The sequence below is a fragment of the Danio rerio genome, chromosome 16 (assembly GCF_049306965.1).
Source record: "Danio rerio strain Tuebingen ecotype United States chromosome 16, GRCz12tu, whole genome shotgun sequence".
In the NCBI taxonomy this organism is placed as follows: domain Eukaryota; kingdom Metazoa; phylum Chordata; class Actinopteri; order Cypriniformes; family Danionidae; genus Danio; species Danio rerio.
In genome coordinates, this window is record NC_133191.1 from 51737501 (window position 1) to 51764165 (window position 26665).

At 34.4% G+C, this 26665-nt stretch overlaps 2 protein-coding genes and 1 long non-coding RNA gene across 4 annotated transcripts in view; 1 reads left to right on the top strand and 2 right to left on the bottom strand.

Annotated features, from left to right (window-relative positions):
- glcci1b (glucocorticoid induced 1b) overlaps window positions 1-13628 on the bottom strand; it is a 31944-nt gene extending 18316 nt beyond the window's left edge. For both annotated transcript variants that reach the window (XM_021467027.3, XM_021467028.3), the window contains exons 1-2: window positions 13224-13628; window positions 891-1000 (exon numbers count right to left, since the gene is read on the bottom strand). In XM_021467027.3, the coding sequence (XP_021322702.1) occupies window positions 891-1000; window positions 13224-13287 (174 nt within the window). In that variant the 5' untranslated portion in view covers window positions 13288-13628. The remainder of the gene's footprint in view (window positions 1-890; window positions 1001-13223) is intronic.
- The window catches only part of LOC141378323 (uncharacterized), a 121499-nt gene that overhangs the window by 73236 nt on the left and 21598 nt on the right, over window positions 1-26665 (top strand). The window lies entirely within an intron of this gene.
- mios (missing oocyte, meiosis regulator, homolog (Drosophila)) overlaps window positions 16951-26665 on the bottom strand; it is a 28576-nt gene continuing 18861 nt past the window's right edge. Inside the window, 6 exon segments of the mRNA NM_201333.1 lie at window positions 16951-17857; window positions 21367-21496; window positions 21609-21813; window positions 24324-24476; window positions 26287-26445; window positions 26523-26588. Of these exon segments, the coding sequence (NP_958490.1) occupies window positions 17767-17857; window positions 21367-21496; window positions 21609-21813; window positions 24324-24476; window positions 26287-26445; window positions 26523-26588 (804 nt within the window). The 3' untranslated portion in view covers window positions 16951-17766.

Sequence of the window (26665 nt, forward strand, 5' to 3'; positions counted from 1 at the left end):
TAAGCGGATGTTTGTTTACCTTCAAGCTTTGCATGTGCCCATGAAACAGCCAGTGAGCGCCCGCACACACACACATATCATGCAAATCCAATATGCCTCTGTTCACGCGCCGTCCCCACAAATCCAGTTTGGCTTTAAATGCAGCTACTTTATCTGCCAACTTAAAGATAATTCATTCTTGTGCGGCCCGGTACTGATTGATCCACGGACCGGTACCGGTCCACGACCCAGGGGTTGGGGACCACTGCACTACAGTGAACTCCAACCAAACTCTCGTCTCCTCCACCAGCTGTGGGAAAAGCCATTAAAACGACACAGATCACTCTGCCTATTCATGCCAGAGTCCCGCGGAAAAAAGTGATGCACAGGTGGTCATTTGTGTGTAACTTTATTTATTTATGGTTTGGTTATGGGTAAAGCAAAGACCATGTGGGTAAGGTAATGAAAACGGTAGGCTACAATGAATTAATTCGGTATTTATTCATTGATATTTAACAACCAGCCCCACCCGCCACCTACGACGACGATGCCATCTTCTATCACGATGTTTCACATTAAACATCATACGATGCCAAATTGGTCAACATCGCCCAACCCTAGTGGAAACGTTACATTAAATTCACTATTTTATTTTATTTTGGATTTGCAATCAAGAAATATTGTTATAATGGGATTTTAAAAAGTAAACGGGGCAAAAACAGCCCCTAACATAACAAGAGGGTAGTAAATTTGAACAATATTCATAAAACCTATTTAAATGTTTTTCTGTCCCCTTGTGTTGATATGCATGTATGTACCCTGAGCTCCTGTAAACCACAAATATGTCCTTGTGTGCTAGCGCACATGTGGTGAATGAAGCTCATTCTGATCCTGAGATAAGCAGGACTCACCTGTGTGGCTTTATCAGTCATGCAGGCCGGCTGGGGCTGGTTCTGCTCTCGAGGCCAGTGTCCTGTCAGGTACTGCTCCGGTAGATTGTCCAGCGCAGGCATCTGTCGAGCTTTGAGGAAAAACACACAGCAGGGGTTTTAGTTTTAGTTATTATGTGTGCAGCAGACCATGACAGAAGACATTACTGCACTGCACTGACGCAGAGGAAGCAGCAAAAACTCATCAACTTTGCCCTTAATTGTCATAACAGAACGAGAAAGCACTATTTATGATGAAACGGAAACTTCTTATGTAAACTTTGGAGACAAAAGCAGCTGGGGTTTGACCATGCAAAACTTGCTGATTTGCAAGTTTTCTTTTAAGGTCATCTTTTTGCCAGTTTTATTATTCATGAATGTGTGAAATTGTTTATGACAGTAATAAAACAGTAAATTAATAAACAGGCTACACAAGATTACATACATCACTCATCTGTGTAGCACAAACAAAAACATGAATGAAATTATATGTGAAAGAACAACACATATATCATTATTATTATTATTATTATTATTATTATTATTATTAATATTATTATTCCAGATACAATATTAATAATATAACAATACCAATTATTATATGTATAATATAGTATATATTGTTATATATAATATAATATAATATAATATAATATAATATAATATAATATAATATAATATAATATAATAAAACATAATGGCGAGGCAGTGGCACAGTAGGTAGTGCTGTCGCCTTACAGCAAGATAGTCGCTTGTTCGAACCTCGGCTCAGTTGGCGTTTCTGTGTAAAGTTAGCATGTTCTCCCTGCCTTCGCGTGGTTTTCTCCGGGTGCTCTGGTTTCCCCCACAGTCCAAAGACATGAGGTACAGGTGAATTGGGTAAGCTAAATTCTCCGTAGTGTATGAGTGTGTGTGTGAATGTGTGTGGATGTTTCCCAGAGATGGGTTGCTGCTGGAAGGGCATCCACTGCGTAAAAACTTGCTGAATAAGTTGGTGGTTCATTCTGCTGTGGTGACCTCAGATTAATAAAGGGACTAAGCCGACAAGAAAATGAATGAATGAATAATAAAACATAATATAATATCATATAATATTATTTAATTTAACATAATATAATATAATATATTTTCCAGAGATGGGTTGCGGCTGGAAGGGCATCCGCTGCGTAATAACTTGCTGGATAAGTTGGCGGTTCATTCCGCTGTGGTGACCCCAGATTAATATTAAGCCGACAAGAAAATGAATGAATGAATGAATGAATAATATAATATAATATAATATAATATAATATAATATAATATAATATAATATAATATAATATAATATAATATAATATATAATATAATATAATATAAAATTACACAACAAAAACAAACTTTATAATAAAAACTTCATAGACATATAAGCGCAAATTCACTAAATGTCTAAAGTGACTTACAAGTAAAAAAAATATATATATATATATAAATTTAATATTATGTGAATTAGTTTGAATATAATGTTATCCAATTTAATAAATATAATCTGTTGGTAATTACTTTTGTAATACTAATATAATATAGAATAATATAATATAATAAAACATAGTATCAGAAAACAAAATATCATATAACATAATATATAGTATAATATATTATAATATAATTTAATAAAATAAAAATAAAATAAAAGAATAGAATAACATAATACAATATAACATAATATATAAAATAATATAGCATAATGTAATATAATATAATATAATATATAAAATATATAATATTATATAAAATAACATGCTATATAAAATAATATATAATATTATTTAATAACATAATAATATAATAATATATAATTCAATATAATATAATATATAAAATAATATATAATAATATAATACAATACAATACAATATAATATAATATAATATAATATAATATAATATAATATAATATAATATAATACCTTACAATACAATATAATATAATACAATATAATATAATACAATACAATATAATATAATATAATATAATATAATATAATATAATATAATATATTACACAACAAAACAAACTTTATAATAAAAACCTCATAGACATATAAGCGCAAATCCACTAAATGTCTAAAGTGACTTACAAGTAAAAAAAAAAAAATCATAACAGAAAATAATAAATATCACTATTTTACAACATTATTAAATTATATAAAATTATCTATAAATTTAATATTATGTGAATTAGTTTGAATATAATGTTATCCAATTTAATAAATATAATCTGTTGGTAATTACTTTTGTAATACTAATATAATATAGAATAATATAATATAATAAAACATAGTATCAGAAAACAAAATATCATATAACATAATATATAGTATAATATATTATAATATAATTTAATAAAATAAAAATAAAATAAAAGAATAGAATAACATAATACAATATAACATAATATATAAAATAATATAGCATAATGTAATATAATATAATATAATATATAAAATATATAATATTATATAAAATAACATGCTATATAAAATAATATATAATATTATTTAATAACATAATAATATAATAATATATAATTCAATATAATATAATATATAAAATAATATATAATAATATAATACAATACAATACAATATAATATAATATAATATAATATAATATAATATAATATAATATAATATAATACCTTACAATACAATATAATATAATACAATATAATATAATACAATACAATACAATATAATATAATATAATATAATATAATATAATATAATATAATATATTACACAACAAAACAAACTTTATAATAAAAACCTCATAGACATATAAGCGCAAATCCACTAAATGTCTAAAGTGACTTACAAGTAAAAAAAAAAAAATCATAACAGAAAATAATAAATATCACTATTTTACAACATTATTAAATTATATAAAATTATCTATAAATTTAATATTATGTGAATTAGTTTGAATATAATGTTATCCAATTTAATAAATATAATCTGTTGGTAATTACTTTTGTAATACTAATATAATATAGAATAATATAATATAATAAAACATAGTATCAGAAAACAAAATATCATATAACATAATATATAGTATAATATATTATAATATAATTTAATAAAATAAAATAAAATAAAAGAATAGAATAACATAATACAATATAACGTAATATATAAAATAATATAGCATAATGTAATATAATATAATATAATATATAAAATATATAATATAATATAAAATAACATGCTATATAAAATAATATATAATATAATATAATATAATAACATAATAATATATAATTCAATATAATATAATATATAAAATAATATATAATAATATATAATATAATACAATACAATACAATATAATATAATATAATATAATATAATATAATATAATATAATATAATATAATATAATATAATATAATATAATGTAATATAATATAATATAATATAATATAATATAACAAAACAAAAACAAACTTTAGAATAAAAGCATCATACACATTTAAGCAAAAACCCACTAAATGACTACAAATGACTGTTCTCACATTAAAGTTACACTCTGAAGGCACCGAGTGAAGGAAATGAAACGAAGTGAAACCTTTCACAGTGAAAGCCACATGCGTGTACACACATGCAGCACCGGCAGCTGAAACTCAAAACAACTCGCCTGCATCATCCCACAGTGTTTGCTCTGCTCTCCGGCTCTGCAAACACAAATGTCAAAGCCTATGCAAAAGAGGCGACACAAAAAATGCCTCTGTCGCTTTCGCCTTTATACATTTATATACCCTGTATTTTACATATCTGTACAGAAAGAAAACAATCTCTTTAAAATTTCCGGTTACAGTACAGCCTTTAGAAATCAGTCTGAATAATAATAAGCATCAACATTTTCAGGCCAGTACACACACCTTTTCTGAGTGCACTTATTAGGTGACATCACGACATTCACTTGCAGATTGCAGAGAAGCAGCTGCAGGGCTTTGTGTGGATGAGAAGCGTTTCAAATGCAAATCTGCACACTCCACGAGGACGGCAGATAGACAGAGCTCGACTGCTTAATAGGTACAGCCGGCCTGGCCTGATCCAGCAGACAATGATATTGTGTGTACTACTGTGTACAGGGCCGGAGTGGGACTCCTTTTCAGCCCTGGAGTTTCAAGCATTAGACCGGCCCACCTCAGTTCACGACTGACTATATTAAAATAAGATCATTTCCAATTCAGTTTCTAATTACATTATCACATCTTTTTCAAGAAAACAGCTGCTTTAAAACTTCAAATGTTCAACAACCTTATAGTTTTATATGTCTTAACAATAAAAAAGAAAAAAAAAGAAAAAAAAAAGATGTACTCAGGTGAGGATCGAACACGTATCGACGACGTCATAATGCAACAAGCTGACCACTGGACCACAATGGCGTTGTTATGCTTTCGAGGCCGGAATGATAGTTAGCTCATTATTAACCTGCAGGCTGTATTTTGCTCATGGGACTGCGAGACAATAAATAAAAAGAGCGGAGCTGCGGCAAAATAATGAATAAAAAGAGTGAGGCTATGGTCAAATAAATAAATCAATGAAAAAAAAACGTGCGACTGCTGAGAGTGCAAGCAGCTAGAAACACCGGCCCCCACGGCCAAAAAACGGACCGGCCCACCGGGAACTCTCCCGGTCCTCCCGATTAGCCAATCCGGGCCTGACAGTGTAAGAGCAGGACGTCAAAATGTAGATTTTGAAATTCCATGCTAATGATAGACTGTAAAAAATGCAGGGTTCAACACATTTCATTCATGTTGTCCCAATATGAACAGATTAAGTAAACTCATTTAAGTGGACTGAACATAGAACTATTAAGTTGTCCCTAATAAATCTCAAGGATTGTGTTGTTCCAGCTCATTTTGATTTTTAATCTTTGTTTTTTGAGTGAACAGTTGAGATGATGGCTATATGCAGAATGCCTGCTTACTAGGGATGCAACAATACAGTTAGCCCACGGTTCAATACATACCTCGGTTTCTAAACACAGTTTTCGGTTCGGTTCGGTTTTCATGGCTTTTTTTTTTAATTCAAAAGGCAAAAGGAACAGTAAGAGGTTAAGGAAAAAAAAGAGAAAAACGATTTATTGCAATACTCATTTTGCTTTACTTAAAAGCCAAGAAAAGTACACTAGTTCCTAGTGTATTCCATAAAAAAATGAACACTGAAATCTCACAACTGCTGGTAGCCCATGTACAAACTGGGGAAGACATAAAATCCTACACTTTGAAAATAAACACACATGTGAAGTTAATAAAGATAAATTGGCCATTTCAAATAAACATATTTGTACTTCAGTAAATATAAATAAACCATCTTAATTACCTCGGAGCTGAAAAAATGCGAAGTCTGTAACGCAGATCGAGTGCTTTTATAAGATGACAAATGCCCACATCTTCCATCACTGAAAACGGCTGCAAATCTTTAGCAGTAAACACCCGCATTGCCTTTGTTATTCAATGTGTCTTTCGGAACCAGTTGGGGATGTTTGCTTGAAAGATTCAGCGAGGGATTGTTGCTATTTGGAGGACTTTATTACCTTCTCTGCTATTCTGCCTTCAGACAGTGATATTGCTGGGTGACGGCGCTGCAGATGTGCAGTCATGGTTATATGTGTAAAACAATGCTTGCACACAGTTTTTTGTTCACCGGTTTTTTCTATATTGGCATTATACCTACCAGCAAATAATGTCCTCACACTTATAAAGACGCCGGCGCTTTCTCATACTGTTGCCTCACTTCGCCAGCGCTTCCTTGTACTGTTGCCTCAGCTTCACTTCACCGCCGCTCGCCATGTTAAACTGTGGAATGATGGTCAAGCACCCCCTAACTTTAGAGCATAGTGATTGGATATTTACTCGCGGGGAGGAGTTTCCTCATCTCAGCTCATGGACGTACAGGCACACAGTCAATTCGGGTAAATATAAAACGCGCATAAATAATTTAAACGCAAAACCAAGAAACCGCAATTCACAAGCGCGTATTGAACCATGGAGGTCGTACCGAACGGTTCAATAATTTATTGAGAACCGTGGCATCCCTACTGCTTACTATTCATTACAATAATTTTCCTTCGGCTTAGTCTCTTATTTATCAGAGGTTGCCACAGCAGAATGAACTTCTAATTATTCCAGCATATGTTTTACGCAGAGGATGCCCTTCCAGCTGCAACCCAGTACTGGAAAACACCCATACACTTTCACATTCACACAAGCACTCATACACTACGGCCAATTTAGTTCCTCCAATTCACCTATCTGTATAGCGCATGTCTTTGGACTGTGGGGGAAACCGGAGCACTCTGAGGAAACCGACGCCAACATGGAGAGAACATGCAAACTCCACAAAAAAAATCCCAACTGGGACCCAGCAACCTTCTTGCTGTGAGGCGACGGTGTTAACCACTTAGCCACCGACTTGCTTACTAACTAGTAGTGGGTATTGTCAAGCACGCACTGTATACTACATATTAGGGATGCAACGATTATAGATTTTAGTTGTACGATTATAGTCCGAGAAATAATCATGGTTTCACAGTTATCCCGATTAATAATCACGGTTTCACAGCTATCCCGATTATTATGCATTTGTTAATTTCAAACCACACAAGTTTAGAAAATAAGATGAAAACTCCTTATATTTTACAGTGTTATTTATTGCTGCTCTGTAACTAATTATTACAGCACAAAATAATATAACAAAAACAAACAATAGTACATTTCTCTCTTTGTGCTTAAATAAGTGAATGTTTTTGACATTTAAACAGAAATAATGACAGAACAATAAATAAATAAAAATAAGAATAAATAAAAAAACACATTATTTGTCTAATGCTGGGGTTGAAATTGGCAGTGCTCCCAATTTCAAAAATTTTAGGAGCACCAGTAAAAATTTAGGAGCACCCATCAAAAATGAATAAGCACCACTGCAACTTGTATATTAAAAGATTCATTGTATTTGAAAACAACATCAATTCAGCACAAGCTAGATCCAGATCCACAGGTGGCACTATTTGGGGTTACTTCAGAGGATATACAGTTGCCTTCTTCAAAGTGTAAAATAATTGCTTTTTCGACATTATTGGCACGTAGGGCTATTTAGCTAAAATGGAAGGATTCTCATCCTCCTACTCATGCTCAGTGGATTAGAGAAATTATGTCTCTTCTTTATTTAGAAAAAATCAGGGTCGGAGGGGAAATTTTTTAAGGTGTGGCAACCTTTTATTGATTTTGTGGAAAATCTCAAATTATTTGATTTTGCTGTAAATATGGTGTGTATGGTTATATGTTAGTTGAATAATTGCTTTTTCTTTTTTTCTCTCTTTTTTATTTATTATATTTTTATTATTATTATTTCTGTATGTTTTTTAATTTTTATTTATTGTTTATATTGTTATAATAATTATTATTTCTTTGTATTTGTTTTTAAACCTACATGTGCAATTGTAGATTTGTTCATTTTTGGCTAATGCGAGCGCTATCCCGCGGTTGGATTGGTATGGGTTTGGGGTTTGTATTGTTGTTCTTTCCCATTTGAAAAACTGAAAATCAATAAAAAAATATTTAAACGAAAACATCAATTAGCACTGACAAAAACCAGAAACAATCATCTAACTAATGCTGTGATGAATTGATATTTGCGCAATAATTCCAAAATGAATGTTTAATAATTATAAAATATGAATGATGACGAAGATGACAATAATACTAACAATGAATAACATTTATCATTATCATGCTGCCTTGAATGTGTGATTGCTTTAAAAAGTCCTACTGTTACTTTATGAAAAATTAATCCTGCTGAAAAACTAGTCCTACTGTTACTCATTTTGAGGCAGCAACGGGCGGACGTGCAACAACTTTAACTATGAGGTAAACACAAAACAAAACTTTCCATCCGGAGCTCCTTCACGGGACTCCACACTTGTAAACAATCGCTCCATCAGGCTCGCACCATTCGCGCGGCTCTCGGTCCCGCCCAGACTCGTCAGCGCTACCAAGCCGACCAATCACAGAGCTTGCGCTACGCGTCATTGCGACGTGTAGTTACATTAGGCTCGTTTGACTTGACCAAAATCTGCGCAGAATCGATCACCGGTGATCACCGCAAGATGCATGCCGGTTAGAAATGTGTCCGCCTTGCCTTCGCCTCGCTCTGATGTCACGCTGACGTGCGCCAAAAAACTCTCGCGATCGCGAGGCGGGTACCTCGGATAGAGCAGTCGGCCGCAGTTGCTCTCAAAAGACTGCGCTCACTAAAAGCATGATGGGAAACGACTGGCTGACGACACAGCTGAATGCTCATTGGATGAGACTGACACATTACACTTTATTATCTTGTTTTACTAAGGTTTATACCTGGATTTGTTGAATACCTTTTTTGTATTTTCGTTGATAATTAAAAAAAAAGTCATAAAGAGCATCAAATATGGTTATTTATTTAGATTTACACGCAAACAAAAACAAAACACATCTTTGTAAAACATAACGTGACCTATCCAATATAACTAAATGTTATTAATAAATCATTAGGATGTGTGTGTGCTGTATTATATTTCTCTCTCAGTCTTAAATCCTGTTTGTTGTCATTTTCACTTTTTGTATGTTTGTGTGAATTTTGTATTGTAATTTTTATGCAGCATTATTCGATTAAAGTCAATCTAATATATACATATATTCAGAAATACAAAGATAATCAGACTGTTTTGTCATTATGCCGCATCTTTGTGTGGTTTCATATGAGAAGTGAAAAGGGTGTAGTAAACAAGACACACACGCACACACACACACACACACACATATGTATATGTATATGTATGTGAAGTCAAAAGTCATGTTTAATAGACCAAGAACATTTCCACAGTTTTTCCTACAGTCTAATAGTTTTTATTCTGGAGAAAGTCTTGGGCTATTTATTTTAGTCTGGCTGGACTAAAAGCAGTTTATATAGACCTAATAAGCATGTCAATATAATTAACCCCCTAAGAATTTATTTGTCAAACAAACATTTGTCATGACTTGTCACTCAAAAGCATCTATGGCTACTTCATTTATAATGTAGCCAAATTAGGTTTCTTGAAAGTTTTCTTGCTGTATAAGCTGTTTATTTTGTTATTCTTTTAACGTTTGTTGAATATAGCCTACATAATTATATTTTTAATACACCCTTTTAGTTAATGAGCGGTTCATCTTCTGTAATTCTGACCATCTCTGTAAAAACAGTGATATTTCTATTGCATCCACTCCCACATTAAAAAATACTATAGTAATGTATACTGTAGTGCTTTTGAACCATGTTATAAAATAGCCTATTTAAATTTTATAGTTCTGGTATCACAACAACTATAAACACAACCCAATACTGAATAAACATGTTCAAAAATGTTATAATATTTACTACAAATCACCATAGTATTTTTTCATGAGGTCATTCGTCTGCGATAAAAAACGCGAACGAGATCTCCGCCACTGGTGACGTTTCCAGGTGGCTAAACAGCGAGATTCAGCAGGTGTCCGACTTCTGATGTAATTTTTGAGCCCTCCTCTTACTGCGCACGCCTGCTCTCGTTTACAATGCAGTCAAGGCGAGGCGCACCTCAAACGAGCCTATTTTTTGAGAGGTGCACGTCAGCGACGCAGACGGCCACGGTGAAAGGCTATGCGTCAGCGCCGTAGCATACGCCGCCGTTTGACGCAGAAGTATAAATCAGCCTTTACGCAATGACTTGCCTAATTACTCTATCCTGCCAAGTTAACCTAATTAACCTAGTTAAACACTAGAATCCTAAAAACATCTAGTGAAATATTATCAACTGCTGCTTAAAACATATGCCAGAGTAGTTGACGGTCCATTCTGCTGTGGCAACTCCTAATAAATCATGGACTAAGCTGAAGGAAGGTGAGTGAAAATAAAATTAAATAAATTGCAATCAAATTAAATCAAATTAAATAATAGGTGGTTCATTCCACTGTGACAACCCCGAAGGATAGTGAGTGAAAATAAAATCAAATAAAAATGTATTTGTATGCATATATATATAATATTTTTAAGCAAGGCTTGCAAAAATGTACATGAACATTTGCATTTATCAACATTTATATTGATTATCCGCCTTCATAAGTGTTGTTAGTTATTGGTATCAGTCCATTTTATTTGTTATTATATTATTATCAGTCCATTTCCATATTATGCATCCCTAATAATAATATTAGCAATATGCTTACTGTAGGACAACTCATCGGTTAAACGAGTGGGCTACTGATGACACATAAGATGAAAATCACTGACTAGGACATATCACTTTTAATGCATTTACTGTCATTATATTACAATGTTAGTGTAGTATTGGTTTCAGTGCCTCAGATGACCACAGTAATGAGGTGTTGGTCTGGATCTGGGTGTCACTTTCTAAATTAACATTTACTTTTTATTTTCTGAACAATGCTTGTTTTATTGTAAGGAATTCATGATGATGGTTGGGGGCACTGTGCAATATGTTACATGGATTAAAGATGAATTGTCTTCTTTGATTATTTAACTCCTGTGGGTCAAGTTTTAGGTCAAATAAGTCCTAAGAAGAGAAGACAAAAATGTATTGTGTCATCAAAATACTTTGCTGACATAAATGTCTTTATAAGCACCAGGCATGATGAGTACTATCAGAAATTCATTCATTTTGATGAGTTGAAAAAAAAAAGCAAAGTACAGTAGCTTTAGTTATTGCCAATGCTGATTTTTATAAACAATAATAATGATAATAATAATAATAAAACTATTATTTTCCACAAATTAACTGCAAATCAGATTTATTATCTTGATAAGATAAATATTATAAATAACTCTAATAATTTTAATGCAGTCACATAAAAAACTGAAAACAAATCACATACAACAACAGGTAATTTCCATAGCAATGCAGTAATTTTAATTATTTCACCAGCAGTGCTCAAAAGCTGAAAACAGGAGGAAATCAAAGTATTTGCTCACTTCAAACCTGAGAAAATGGTGTCAAAAAGGTGCAAAGTAATAAAAAGGTTATAATTTTGCAACAACAAGCCTTGCCAATAAAACATAAATATAAGCAACATCAAATATAAAATATTGGGACTGTCCTATGATTCAAGAATTTTGGAAAAATATTAAAAAAGAAATAGATAAAATATTAGATATAGAAATAACCCTCAATCCGTTATGTGCTTACTAGGAGCATTGCCCAATAAAATATTTAATAAGGAAACAAGATTTGTCTTTAGGATATTATTACTGGTTGCAAAAAAAAAAATGATAACAGTACATTGGACAGAAGAAAGTTCTCCAAAGGTGGCTCGGTGGATTCAGAGACTTAAACAGGTGTATATAATGGAAAAAAATGACTGCATGTCTACAAATGAAGACTGATATTTTTCTGAAGAGATGGAAAAGTATTATGACATACTTAGATATGTATATTTAGAGATTGCTTAACCTATCATCACTGTAATTTGATGTAACTACAATGCAACACAATGTAACTTGATGTACAAATGCATCCCCTGTAAAGTAATTATGCTGGCAGCATCTTTTATTTTTATTTTTTGTTATAATTTCATATATATATATTTTTTTTTTATGTATCCCCTTGTGTGTAAGGGGTAAAACTGTTGGGAAAGGGGTTGTTCTGGAAAAAAATATATATTAAGTTATAAGTAAAATTATTATTATTTTTTTAATAATTAAAAAAAATATATATATATATATATATATATATATATATATATATATATATATATATATATATATATATATATATATATATATATATATAAAACTTTGTCAAAGAATACATTAATTAAATGGTATAAAAATATTGATTTTATTAATTATTGTTGAACTGTAATTAGTTTAATGTTTACATAATATAAAATAGATTTCTGACAGGAATTGAGGGTGAAATATTAACATTTCAATGAAAGGGATTCTTTTGGACTATATTTAGGTTATGCTGTTTGCATTAACAAACAAAACAATATAAAAATAAATTAATTAAATACAAATGAAATAAAATGAAAAAGGCAAAACTGTCCATAAAAAGGCACAAGGGTTAACCCAACTGTACATACAGTACAACAGGTCTCAAAGAAATCATATAGCCTAGTGCAAAAACAAGTACACATATTAAATACGAGTTACTGAGTGTTAATGAACATAAATAACAACAACTAAAGTTACAAAAGCTTAAAATGAATGCTTTATGTATTTACAAAATAAGAAACACTTAATAATAATAACTCTTACCTCTTCCTGATGTTACAAAGTGATTCTCTGAGTGATTTCTTGTGGGTTTGGTGACCTGCTTCATATTTACAGCATGTGATAATGATGACGATTATGATGAAGAACTCCTGTTGTGTCTTAAAGAGAAGAATCAATTATTTCTCCTCTCAGTCCATCACAGAGAGTAACCGGTTCAAGTCTGGAGTCACTGATGTACTTATAGAGACACAATAATAAACTCTACAACGAGAACTGAAAGCGCGTTAGTGCGAAAAAAAACGCTCTATTATTGAACTTTCCTTCCTCTGTATTTGTCGTCTGCGTTCTAGCCTGTCATTGCCTGTAAAACCGAATAAAACTCGACGCAAAGTTCTGGAGCAAACACCAAACTCTCCAGTGTTTTACGCCGAGTGACAGATGTTGCTGTAAAAGCAGTGGGCGGGAGGAAAGATCTGATTAACCAATTATACTTGATGCATATTGGCTAACACGCTTGTTCTTCTAACAAGGAGCCAATGAGATCATCGCATTTCCTGTCGGGCGGAGTTTAGCATAGCATAAAAAAAAACTGTAAAAAAAAATACTATACGTTGTTTGAAGCTGTGGAATCATGTTATTTTTTTTATAATAATACGTTTAACCAGACTGTAAAAATTAAATTGAAATCCCAAATAATAAATATAAAAGAATAGTTTAACAAACAAAAATACTCCCCTTCCAAACTCACATAACGTTAGTTGTTTACATAAAAAAAAATCCATTGGACACTAATAATGACAAAATATTACTAACGTTCATAGAAAATGTAGCTACAATATGAGAAATGGACTCAACTATGACATAATCCATATGCTCAGATTTAGGCTATTGATAAATGCTGTTGGGGTATATGCACACAGACTTTTAATGTGTAGTAAGTCAGACGGAGATACCATATAAAGTGGATCTTAGGCCAGACAAGAAGCACTGTATTAAATTCCTTTGTTCTGTGCCATGTATTCTACAGCAGTATTTTCGATGTGGTTTCTGCGCTAGCCTGCTGCTACTGACCTCGCTTGCGTTCAAACGGCGTCAGTAGCAGCAGGCTAGCGCAGAAACCACATTAAAAATACTGCGGTAATGTTGTCCATAGTAATGTTGAACACCTTGATTAGTTGTATCAGCTGTGTTTGATTAGGGTTACAGCAAAACTGTGCAGAGCTGCGGCCCTCCAGGAATTGACTTTGAGACCTTGACTTAACTGATTGTATTTTAATCGCATTACATCAATGGTGTAAACGGAACCTATGAAATTAAAAATAGACACATTAACCAATCACTGGAAGTTTATCTCTGGTGAAAAAACACCAGGCTGTGCGCATTACGCCAAAATTACTTCAGAAAACACCTTTTTTGGTCTTGAATTGAATTGAATTACACCATAAATAACATTCAAATGTCAATAACTGGTTTGACTGTGCATAAGGCCAGCTAGTGAAGTGCTGTGCAGGTAAACCTCATTCATCTGACCTCTAAAGGTGCTCTAGTGAGAGATGCTAAAAGCCATGGTTTTTAGCCTCCTTGTTAGAGCAACCGACTCTAATACAAAGAATCCCCAGTTTGATTCCAGCTCAGACCGGGTTGGGTGCAGTAGGACCAGCGGGTTACACATGGGGGCTCGTCTGGGATGAGAGTGAGGTTTGGGGTGGTGAGTGTAACAGAGGCCAACTAGTGAAGTGCAATGCAGGTAAACCTCACTCCTCTGACCTCTAAAGGTTATAGCGACAGATGCTAGAAGCCATGGTCTTTAGACCCTCTTTGATAGAGCAACTGACTCCCAAGCACAGAATCGGCGGTTAGATCCCAGTTCAGACCAAGTTGGGTGCAGTAGAACAGGTGGGTTACACGAGGCATGTGTAACCCACTGATCCTACTGCACCTATCCTGTTCTGAGCTGGGATCTAACCGCCGATTCTGTTACATGAAGTTCTTAACAAGTCATATTACCTACAGACCTTTTTTTACCACTCATGAATCCCAAAAAACACCAAGTAAAAACCATTTGTGAGATCCAGAGTCCCAAGTTTTGAAAATGCAGTCTGGTTGGTCATAGCACTACAAATGTAATGGCTTTACTATCATGAAAATGTGGGTGACACCGTGGCTTAGTGCATCGCACTATCGCCTCACAGCACAGAGGTTGCTGGTTTGAGTCCCGGATGGGTCAGTAGGCATGCTTGTGTGGAATATGTGGAAAACATGATTACGTGGAAAGTTCTACTCCTAATCCTGGGGTCTGTTTTTTTGGACTACTGACCTGCTGTATGTGGAGACGAAAGCATTGACGGTGGAATTGGACGGCGTGATGGATCTGCCACCTGTGCGGCAGTAGGTCGAAAGACTGTGCTGGTGATAATTCGGAAAAAGTTTATGAACCAGATTAAAATCAGTTCAAAGACAGAAGGAAAGCTTCTTGAGAAATGTGTGACCATTCCTATTATACAAGAACCTCAGAAGTCTGGCAAGGAACATAATTTCGAACCCTAGTCATGTGTTAAATCATGAATTTATACCATTCAAGTCTAATTTAGAGTCCCAAGTTTGATAAACAGAAATTAAAAGTCATTTGTACATCAGGCTGACTTGAAGCTGAATAAGGCCTGTGTAAAATGAATTGCTGCTTTGTATGTCTTCGTCTTTGTAAGGAGTATTTATCATGCTGTAATGCAAAAAAAAATCCAGATGCAAGTCTGACAATAAGTCTGTAATGTATTGTATTGTGTTGTATTGTATTGTATTGTATTGTTTGCATGTTCTCCCTATGTTTGCAAGCACTGTAAGAGCCAACAGTTATATCAAATGAAATGAGTGTAGTTAACTCAAAATGTTCTTAAAGTTAGAGCACTCATTTAAAAAGAGTTTTGAGTAACTCAGTGTTGAAGGTAATGAGTTAATTAAATACCTCATTACTTATACTTAAATGGAGTAAGATCACAGTACCAATATAGATTAGTTTTTTATTTTAAATGCTTTGTTGCAATCGATTTCCTCAACGGTTTGAGTTGCCTTAACTTATTGGGATTTACAGTATTCAGGTGGTTTATTCTCTTCATTTATTGGGGTTTATTGTGCACAAATTGTTTCGTTTGCTTAAATGGATTAAGTTCACAGTACTCATTTAAGTTCACAGTTTAGTTTTTAAACTTAAATGGTTTGTTGCAATTTGTTTCCTCAAATGGTTTGAGTTACCTTAACTTTTTGGGTTTTAAAATGTGGGTTTCCTCCAGTTTCCCCACTGTCCAAAGACATGCACTATAGGTGAATTGAATTAAATAAATTGGCCGTAGTGCATGTTTGTGAATGGATGTTTCCCAGTATTGGGTTGCAGCATGAAGGGCATCCGCTGTGTAAAATATATGCTAGATAAGTTCATTCCGATAATGTATAAAGGGTCTAAGCTGAAGAAAAATGAATAAATAATCAAAAAGTCACCATGTAAAAAAAACTGTCTGAATTCTAAAAACATCTAAAATACGCTTTTTATGCATCAAACATTTTTTATAACAAATGGTTGGATATTTTTTGCCATCAATAAATATTTGTGACTTGATCTAAAACTTTACCTCTTAATTATTGCTATTGCATATCTTTATCATGGTTCATTAAACTTAAAATCTGTACACCAAAGCAAACAAAAGATATCATTGTGTTGCTATACGCACACACGCACGCACTTAGACACACACATACACACCCAAATACAAATGCATTAACAACTCAAAAGTGTTTAATAACAGTAGTCCCTCAATGAAAGTTCTTTCTTTTTCTCAAAAACATCAGACAATCGTTTAAATAGTAAGGATGTTAAGTTGTCATTGCATTGATTGTGCAATAAATTAATGTAAGCACTACAAAATGTCATCTTACATTGTCTTCATTTTCAACAAATAAAACAGAACTGTTAACCCTACACATTTAAACAAACAAAAATCAGCAAAATCACGGTGTAAATTTGTTAAAAGCGTTATTTAAACAAATAAAATACTTTAATGGAACAACTTCCCAGTGAAGATCATTTCTTTTGACCTGCATTTGTAAAACATTCAACATTCTCAATGCTAATATCTTTGTTAGCTCTCTTACAAATCAGTTTTTAACATCTGATTGAGCTTCAGTGTGGTATAGACTAGAGTCATTTGCAATAAATATGCACCCACAAATGCATTCTCTAAGGTTTTCCTTGAGTTGAAATGAACATTTTGTAATATTTCTCTTCCCAAGTCAACACTGAAATAGTTTTATTTGCTGGACCGCAAATGCACTGGTCAGACATTCACACGGACCCCCTGCTCAACTGCCTGTGGGGTGGGTGAGTTAATCACGGGTAACATAATCCTATCTAACTGCTTTAGTTTCTGCAACAATAGAGCACCTGTCGTGGACATGAGGTGTGCAGAATGCTTCAGAAAGACACATATGCTCGTCTTTGACTCACTGAAACTGTGGGAACTTACAGTACTAGCGTGGGTAGCTGGTTTCTAGTATGTGGGAGATTTAAGTTTGAAATCAAAAGGCAGAAAGGCTTCTATACGCTATCTGAAGGCACCAGGTTTCCTGTGGTGTCCAGCTGCATGCATTTACAGGTGCACGCTGACACGGGACACTCACTGTGATCTCTGAAGGAAAGGAAAGAAACAAAATAACTGTACATTAAAATACTGTCCTTCATGCTAAATATTAGTGTATAAAAGAAGACTGGATTAATGGCTGCAGAAAAAGATCAGTTTTTAAAATCAATTCAGCTTTATTTGTATAGCGCTTTTACAATGTAGATTGTGTCAAAGCAGCTTCACATAAATGGTCATAGTAATTGGAACAGTGTGGTTCAGGTTTTAGTGTTTCAGGAAATGAGTACTTATTAAATTATGCAATGTGTAATGGAAAAAACATACTAGCAATGCAGTAAGTCATGTTAGCAAAATGTTATGTAATGTAGTAGCAACATAATAATGTGTTGTTTAAGCTCATTTGGGGCATTCAAGAAGTGTTCAATCATGCTAGCAACATAACAGCACCATGATGTTGAGGTAAAAATCATGCAATTGATTGTCCAAACAATAAAAACATTATGATATTATGTGCTAAAACAAGTTAAAAACATTTGAACGGTGTTAAAATGATACTAGCAACGTATTAGCTGTAGTCATGTTAGTAACATGTTAAAACTTTAGCATTAGCACAATAGCATCATGTTAAAACTTGCTAGCAATGTATTATATCAGTTTGTTAAAACACATTCAAAACAAAATAATATGTAGTAAAACACATGATGTATAACATAACTTGGTAGTCAGTTGTCATGTTAGTAATGTGTGAAAAGTTTATGCTAATTCTAAGTGTTAACAGTATTATAGAAGTGTGTTAATACTTCCTAACATGGTAAAACACAGTGATTTGTTAAAACCTTTGTGAAAATGAGCTAGTAATGTGTTATATTAAGGTATTAATTTGCTAATTCATGCTAACAATGTATTACAACATGCTAGTAGTATGTTCTATCAACGGAGCTATGTGTTAACAGCATGTTAGCAATGGATAAAAAAAGTTAATACTAAGCACATTCTAAGCATTGGCCGTATTCTAGACATGCGTTAATATTTGCTAACAACATGCTAAAACACAGTGATTTGTTTAAAACCTTGCAAGATTAGCTTACAATGTGTTATATCATGGTATTCAGGTGTTAATTCATGCTAACAAAGTCTTACAACATGCTAGCAGTATGTTGTACCGAGAAAGCTGTGTGTTAAATTGTGTTAACAGCATGTTAGCAATGTGTGAGAATTTAATACGAAGCACATGTTAAGCATTGGCAGTATGCTAGAAGTGTGTTCAAACATGCTAGCACAATATGTTAAAACACTGTAAAAACCTTGCTAAAATTTGCAAACAATGTGTTTTATAATGGTATTAATGTTTTAATTCATGCTAACAATGTTACAACGTGCTAGCAGTATGTTACATCAAGGAAGCAGTGTTAAATTGTGTTAACAGCATGTTAGAAATGGGTCAAAAGTTAATACAAAGCCCATTCTAAGCATTAGCAGTATGCTAGACATGCAACATGCTAACACACAGTGATTTGTTAAAAACCTTGTAAAAAAATGAGCTAACAATATGTTATATCATGGTAGTAACGTTTTAATTCATGCGAGCAATGTAGTACAACATGAGGAAGCTTTGTGTTAAATTGTGTTTAAACAGCATGTTAGCAAAGTGTGGAAAGTTAATACTAAGCACATTCTAAGCATTAGCAGCATCCTAGAAGTGTGAAAAAACATGTTAGCAACAGGCTGAAACATTGACTTGTTTAAAAACTTGTTAAAATGAGCTAACAATGTGTTAAATGAGCTAACAATGTGTTATATCATGGTAGTAATGTGTTAATTCATGCTAACAATGTGTTAAAACATGCTATCAGTATAGTGAGGGAGCTATGTGTTAAATAGTGTTTAAACAGCATGTTAGCAATGTGTGAAAAATAATACTAAGCAAGGACATACTAAGCATTAGCAGCATCCTAGAAGTGTGTTAAAACATGCAAGCAACATGTTAAAACACAGTGGTTTATCAAAAAAAAAAAAATTTAAAAGTATTTTATGATGGTACTAGTGTGTTAATTTATGCTAACAATGTATAACAACATGCTTCCAGTATATTATATTGAGGAAGCTGTGACAAATTGTGTTTAAACAGCATGTTAACAATATGTGAAAAGTTACTACTAAGCACATTCTCATCCTGCGTTCACACCAGACGCGGAACACATGTCACGCGCAAGTGATTTACATGTTAAGTCAATGCAAACATGCGAATAAACATCCTGTGGCACGATTCGCGCGAGTGGCGCGATACAGGCGAATTGAATATTTTAAGTGTTTGATCGCTGGAGTTTGAAAATCTGAACTTCAGCGGACATTCGCGCCACGTTAACCAATCAGCAACTTGCTCTTATGGGGGCGTGATTGTGACGTATCGCCTGTTGTTGGTGTCCCAGGGGAAATCCTCCAGCCGACACTGACAAAAAGTTAATCAAACTGGGCTCGGCTCAGTCAGAAGCACCGCTGAAAGCCTCCATCATCCAGGTTAAGTTTCTGGAGGAGTTTATGAGCTCACAGAGCTGGATGCACCTCTGAAAGGATCTAGTGGACTTAGACACGGCCCTGCAGTTATCGACACTGTTTTTCAGCCTTCATAAAGCACATAAACACTGTTATTTTCTTCATAAAATCCATGTTAGCCATTTAGTAACAAAGCTAGTCACCGGGCAGATAGAAGCCCTGCCCATCAAGCGAATCCACATCTATTCTGAAGTGAATTTGACGTGCAAATGAAGCGGGGTTTGACGCGCGAATGAAGCAAGTAAACTCAAATGTTCACGTGGCTATTTATGCACGAACATCGCGATTTATCCGCGCGTTTCGCATCTGGTGTAAACACAGCATAAGAATTAGTAGCAACATAGAAGCGTTTTTAAACATGTTAGAAACATGCTAAAACAGTGATTTGTTACAAATCTGATTAAAAATGAGCTAATGTGTTATATCATGGTATTAATGTGTTAATTCATGTTAAAAAACATGTCAGCATTTTCATTTAGCATAACGTGAAGTTAGAAACACTTTTAATGCATTAAACCCATTTTTTGCAGCCATGGTAAATAATGCTAGCACGCTATGCATACAACAGCGACAGTTTCAAACATACGAGCAATGTGTTAAAACCTCAAAAGCATAAGCAAACAAAGCACCAAATCATTGTAGCTAAATCAATGTGTTATCTTTATTTTTAAAATAAAAAGTTTACTGACCCCCAAACGCAGCATCATTGTATTTATCATGGTATTAATGTGTAAATTCATGTTAAAAAAACATGTTAGCATTATCATTTAGCATTATGTGAAGTTAGAAACACTATCGATGCATTAAATCCATGCTAGGAATGGTAAATGATGCTAACATGCTATGCGTTTAAACACTAGTGTCATATTCAAACATATTAGCAATGTGTTAAAATGTGCTAAATCATAGCAGCTAAATCTAAGTGTTATCTTTATTTTAAAAATAAAACATTTACTGTCCCCCAAATGCAGCATCATTGCATTGTATATGAATATGGCTCTTACCTGAACCAGCTAAGCATATGACCCGCATGGCCACCATGCCGGCAGTTGTGACACCAGGTAAACCAGTTATTAAACTGCGCTAGTTTTTTGTCTCGTGTAAGATCAGCTTTCTCGTCTGCTTTTCCTGTGCCTGATATGATGAAATAAGTGAAATTCAGAAATTAATATTATATTATTGTAGATATGATATTACTATAGTACATTATAGTATCAAACAGAAGTTTAAATGATCCATCAGTCACCTGGGCAGCTGGAAACAGGGGTGCCCATGTTCATTAAGCAGAGGGCACAGCGTGGGAGTGGTTTACGACAGCCCGGGCAACTGGTGACCTTTGACTTGGTGGGTGACCCGCTGACCCCGTACTGACTGAACCCACGGCCCTGATGTGGCATCGCTGAGCAGCTGTATGATATAGACTTCCCACAGAAATTGCAGCTGACAAACACCTGCACAGATGCAAGAGAATGACAATAAATGGAACAAAAGTCAACAGAAATTGATCAGGATAGGATATAAAATTAATAAATCTTTCTTGTGCATCAAATCAGGATATGAGAATGATTTCTGAATTATAATATCAATGTAGACTGTCGAAGTATTATGTGATGATGCTGAAAATTCAGCTTTGCATTAAGAGATACATTCATTAATTCTCCTTCGGCTTAGTCCCTTTATTCATTAGGGGTCCACCAACTTATCCAGAATATGTTCTACCCAGCGGATGCCATTCCAGCTGCAACCCAGTACTGGGAAATACCCATACACGCTCATTCACACACATACACTATGACCAAGTTAGTTTATTCAATTCACCTATAGCGTATGTGTTTGGACTGTGGGGGAAACCAGAGCACCCAGAGGAAACCCACACCAACACGAGAACATGCAAACTCCACACAGAAATGCCAGCTGACCCAGCCAGCACTCTGAGCCACCATGCCGCCCAGCTGCATTCATATATATATATTCAAATAGAAAACTTAAATACAGTATTACTGCTTTACTGTAAATGTGCTCAAATAAATTAAAAAGAATTTTAAAATTTACTCATTCATTCATTCATTCATTCATTTTCATGTCGGCTTAGTCCCTTTATTAATCTGGCGTCGTCACAGCGCAATGAACCGCCAGCAAGTTTTTACGCAGCGGATGCCCTTCCATCCGCAACCCATCTCTGGGAAACATCCACACACACTCATACACTACGGACAATTCGGCCTACCCAATTCACCTGTACCACATGTCTTTGGACAGTGGGGGAAACTGGAGCACCCGGAGGAAACCGAGGCTCGAACCAGCGACCTTCTTGCTGTGAGGCGAACGTGCTACCCACTGCGACATTTAAAAATTATATAAACAAAAATCTTATAAACTAGAAATTACAGATGAATTGATATTGCTATTAGACCGATAATAATTATCCGTCAAGCCATCTTTAAGGGTCACACTTGACTCAAAACTGAACGTAGCCTTAAAATTAAACTTCTCCGGAAAATTATTACAATAAATTTTTGCTCAGTTGTATATTTGTGTTTTTGTTTTATTTGATTTAGAATTTTGAGCAGATTTTAAGATACTATTTGGAATACTTCTACAATTTACAGTAATAAAATGATTAACCCTACTGTGAATTTTGTATGTTTTTTCAAATATTTTTCAGGGTATATGCAGGAATCGTAAAGGTAATTTCAATACCTTTTTAAAGACCTTCTCAGAATATTTTAAGACCCCATCGCACCTCAAGTTCTAGTAAGTATCAAACGTTTAATTTAATAAACAGTTGTTAATAAACATTTGTAGTTAAATATATCACTGGAGCCCAACCATGCAACAGAACTCAGATGAGCTTTGAAGAATAAATTATGTGGTTGTTTTCAGCGACAGGCTTCAGCTACTGTTTAAACCCATCTTTCTCCAACCAGGAGAATGCAAACTTACATTTTTCCATTTTGCCATCTACTTGCATAGTTTCGCTACATGTGGAGAGCATTACATCACCTTCCCGCGTTTGTCGCAAATTACGTGACATCACCCGGATGAAGGAGTTTGGCCGGACGCGCCCCGGCCTGAACCAATCATGTGGATCAAGCATGCTGTTGTTAATATTAGTAGGAAAATAAATATATTTCTGCTTTTTTTGGAGTCAAACACTTTGGACAATGCTTGAACAAAATTTAAGACCTCGTTAGAACACGATTAGGACCTTAATAACTTTAAAGGGCTCAATTTTACTCATGATTGATTTATCAACCCAATAGGCCAGTCATTTTCATTCGGCGGCCATGTTTGAAATGCCTCTCAGGCAGTATGCTTGGGCATTCTGTTTGAATTGGGAAACATCAAATTCTCCAAACTGCTTGCCAAGCTTACGATAGAATTTCATATTAGAAATCATCAATAGAATTAAACAACAATCGTCTCTTTAGTTTCATTTCTAAACATTCGAATCAGACATAATTTGCAGAAACTCACATCTGGCTCAAGCCCCTCCCCCAGAGAATCATCAGTTTTTAGCGATCAATGATTGGCTCCTGTACTAGAAGGCGGGGCTTCATTCGCTATATTGACCGATACATTTTTCCTCAATCAAATTTATATGAGTGACGTGTCTTGTGTATTCTATAGTCTTTAAATTGCCAAACATTAAGCATAATAATTTTAATAACTGAAGGAGGCTAATAAGACAGAAAAATCTAATGTCATAACCAGTAAATTAAAATGTAATTTAATTTAACATATGCATACAAACACATGCACACATAAATATATGTAGCATTTTTAAGGCCTTTATTAAAGTAAGAATAGTGCCATCTGGAGGTTTTTTACTACCCACCAAGTGTCATGCCATTCATTTTTGATCAAATAACCCATTATATATATCAAAAACAAATTTGGGCAGTGTTTATATCTGCCGTATGCACTTGAAACAACTATCAGAAAGAAACATGATGCTAACCTGTGCAAGTGGTTTTGAGCTGGGATCCAATTTGCTTCTATGAATGTCAAATTCAGCCCGTTTATGCCAGAACCTCCAGGCGTCCAACAGGTTACGATAGTTCTCGATCCAACACTGCACCCGAGGGTCCTTCAGCACCTCTCCTGGGGAACCCTAAAACACAACAAACTTATTATTCTGTTGATGTACAGGTCAACTTTTTGAGCAATGTTGTCAGGCAGAATGATGTTGATTGGCTACTTTTCCATTTAGAATGACCAACAATATTGTATTTGTAACCCATTGCCCTGATAAGTTATTCTGTGTCTCCTGGTTGCCCATTTATGACATTTTTTCCCATAAGGTTTTTTGCCCAATAGCATTGCTCAAAAAGGTTGCCCTGTCTATCATCAGCATTAGAATGATTTTTGAAAGATCACTCCCAAAAAAGATCCACCTATATACATAAAAAAAAGGGAATTGCCTGAAATATACGACAGAGAGGTAGATTATAATTAGGGGTGTCACGATTTCGATTTTTAATCGAAATCAATCGAAATTTATGCTCAATTTCGATTATCGAATCAAAAATAGAATCGTCGATGCTGCCACGCCCCCATGTCACGTTAGCTTGGCTTGCCAAGCGTGAAAAAACAGGCTTGTTGAAGGGCTTGGTAAACTGCAGACGCAGGAGACCCGTCGACAGAGCTTAAATCCTCTCCTCTTTCAATGAAGTCGCCGGTGTGTAAGTATTTTGGATGTCCAGTTAGTTATGTTGACAACGTTCGTGTTGTCGTCAAAAAAAAACACAGTTTGCAAGCTCTGCTATGTACGTATTACGTTTGGGATGATAGACGATGGGCGCATCGCGATCCTCCGCCCCGCACCCGTTGCAAATCCGCTTGCGAAAAAAACACACTCAGGCCCTGTTTACACTAATATGTCTTTGTTTTTAAATGGCATTTTAGAACGACAACGATCCACATCCACAGTGTCGTGTAGCATTTCTGAGCAGCCCTCCTTACTCACTACCGCTGAAAACGCACATCACGTGACCACACACACTCATTCACACACAGATAGGACGCACACACATTGTCATGCGCTCGAGACAGCGGGTCAAGGAAGTCAGCGAGTCAGTAGATTGCTTCCATCTTTTACTTTCACACAAGTACTTAGTCATTTTAGCGAACACCTCAGATACTGTTGGCTGGTTCCTGTTGGTTGTGCGTCTTTTTTACCGACGCCATTATAACGACACAGATCACTGCCTATTCACGAGTCCCGCAGAAAAAAGTGATTGACAGGTGGTAATTATGTGTGTATCTTGCCTTTATTCATTTACTGTATGATTTGTTTATGGGTAAAACAAAGACCATGCAAGTCAGGTAGTTTAAAAGGTAGGCTACTAATAATTAATTCGTTATTAATTAATTAATTATTCATAATCGAAAATCGAATCGAATCGTGACTTTAGAATCAAAAATGTAATCGAATCGCGGATTTGGAGGATCGTGACACCCTTAATTATAATAAAAACAATAATAGTGATATACTATATTATATTAGGTGCAAAGTCAGAATTAAAAGAGCTTGTTTTCCTGCTTGTGTCATTTATTTTGGCTGCGGAATCCTTCTTTAACCGATAGATAATGAGAATGATGAATTGTCCAGTGGTAGAAAGAGTAATGGCTCACTTTTCATAAGATTTCCTGTTAACTCTCAGACCTCTGATTTTCACTTTTTTATTTCAGGAATAAGTTACATTTTACAATATGTTCAAATAGACAAATACATTTTCTGCTTTTACTGGAATAAAAGCTTTCTTGCTAAAAGTTTAAATAACATTAAAATCATCAGTGACCACAAACTTCTGAAAACAAGTGTATATTATAATACAAAACATAAATAGACTAAACCTAGAGCAGATAATTTATTTTCATGTAACTTTTTCCTCATGTAGTGTTTCTGGACATGCGCTGACCTTAAGCATGCAGAAGCTGGCTGTCTGTACATCTCCCGTTCGGTCTACGTAACTCTCCATGAGGTCGACTCCGTCTTTGGTCAGTCCTGTTAGCAGGATTCCCTCCAGGTTACCAGCCTCCTTCATCTCATTGGTCAGTTTGTCTATGTAACGAGGCAACTTCAGGGAAAGAAAAAAGTACAGTGCATTACATACTGCACAGTGATTTGATGAAAGTATGAGTGAACGGGTCTTACCTGAGCATCATTTAGAAACATGCACGCAAAGGCCACTCTGTCCCTGACCGCCACACGACTCTCATACTGCAAAACAGAAAACCACATCATATTACTTTTTCACCTGACGAAGGCAACATACTGACAAACTAATCAATCTTATT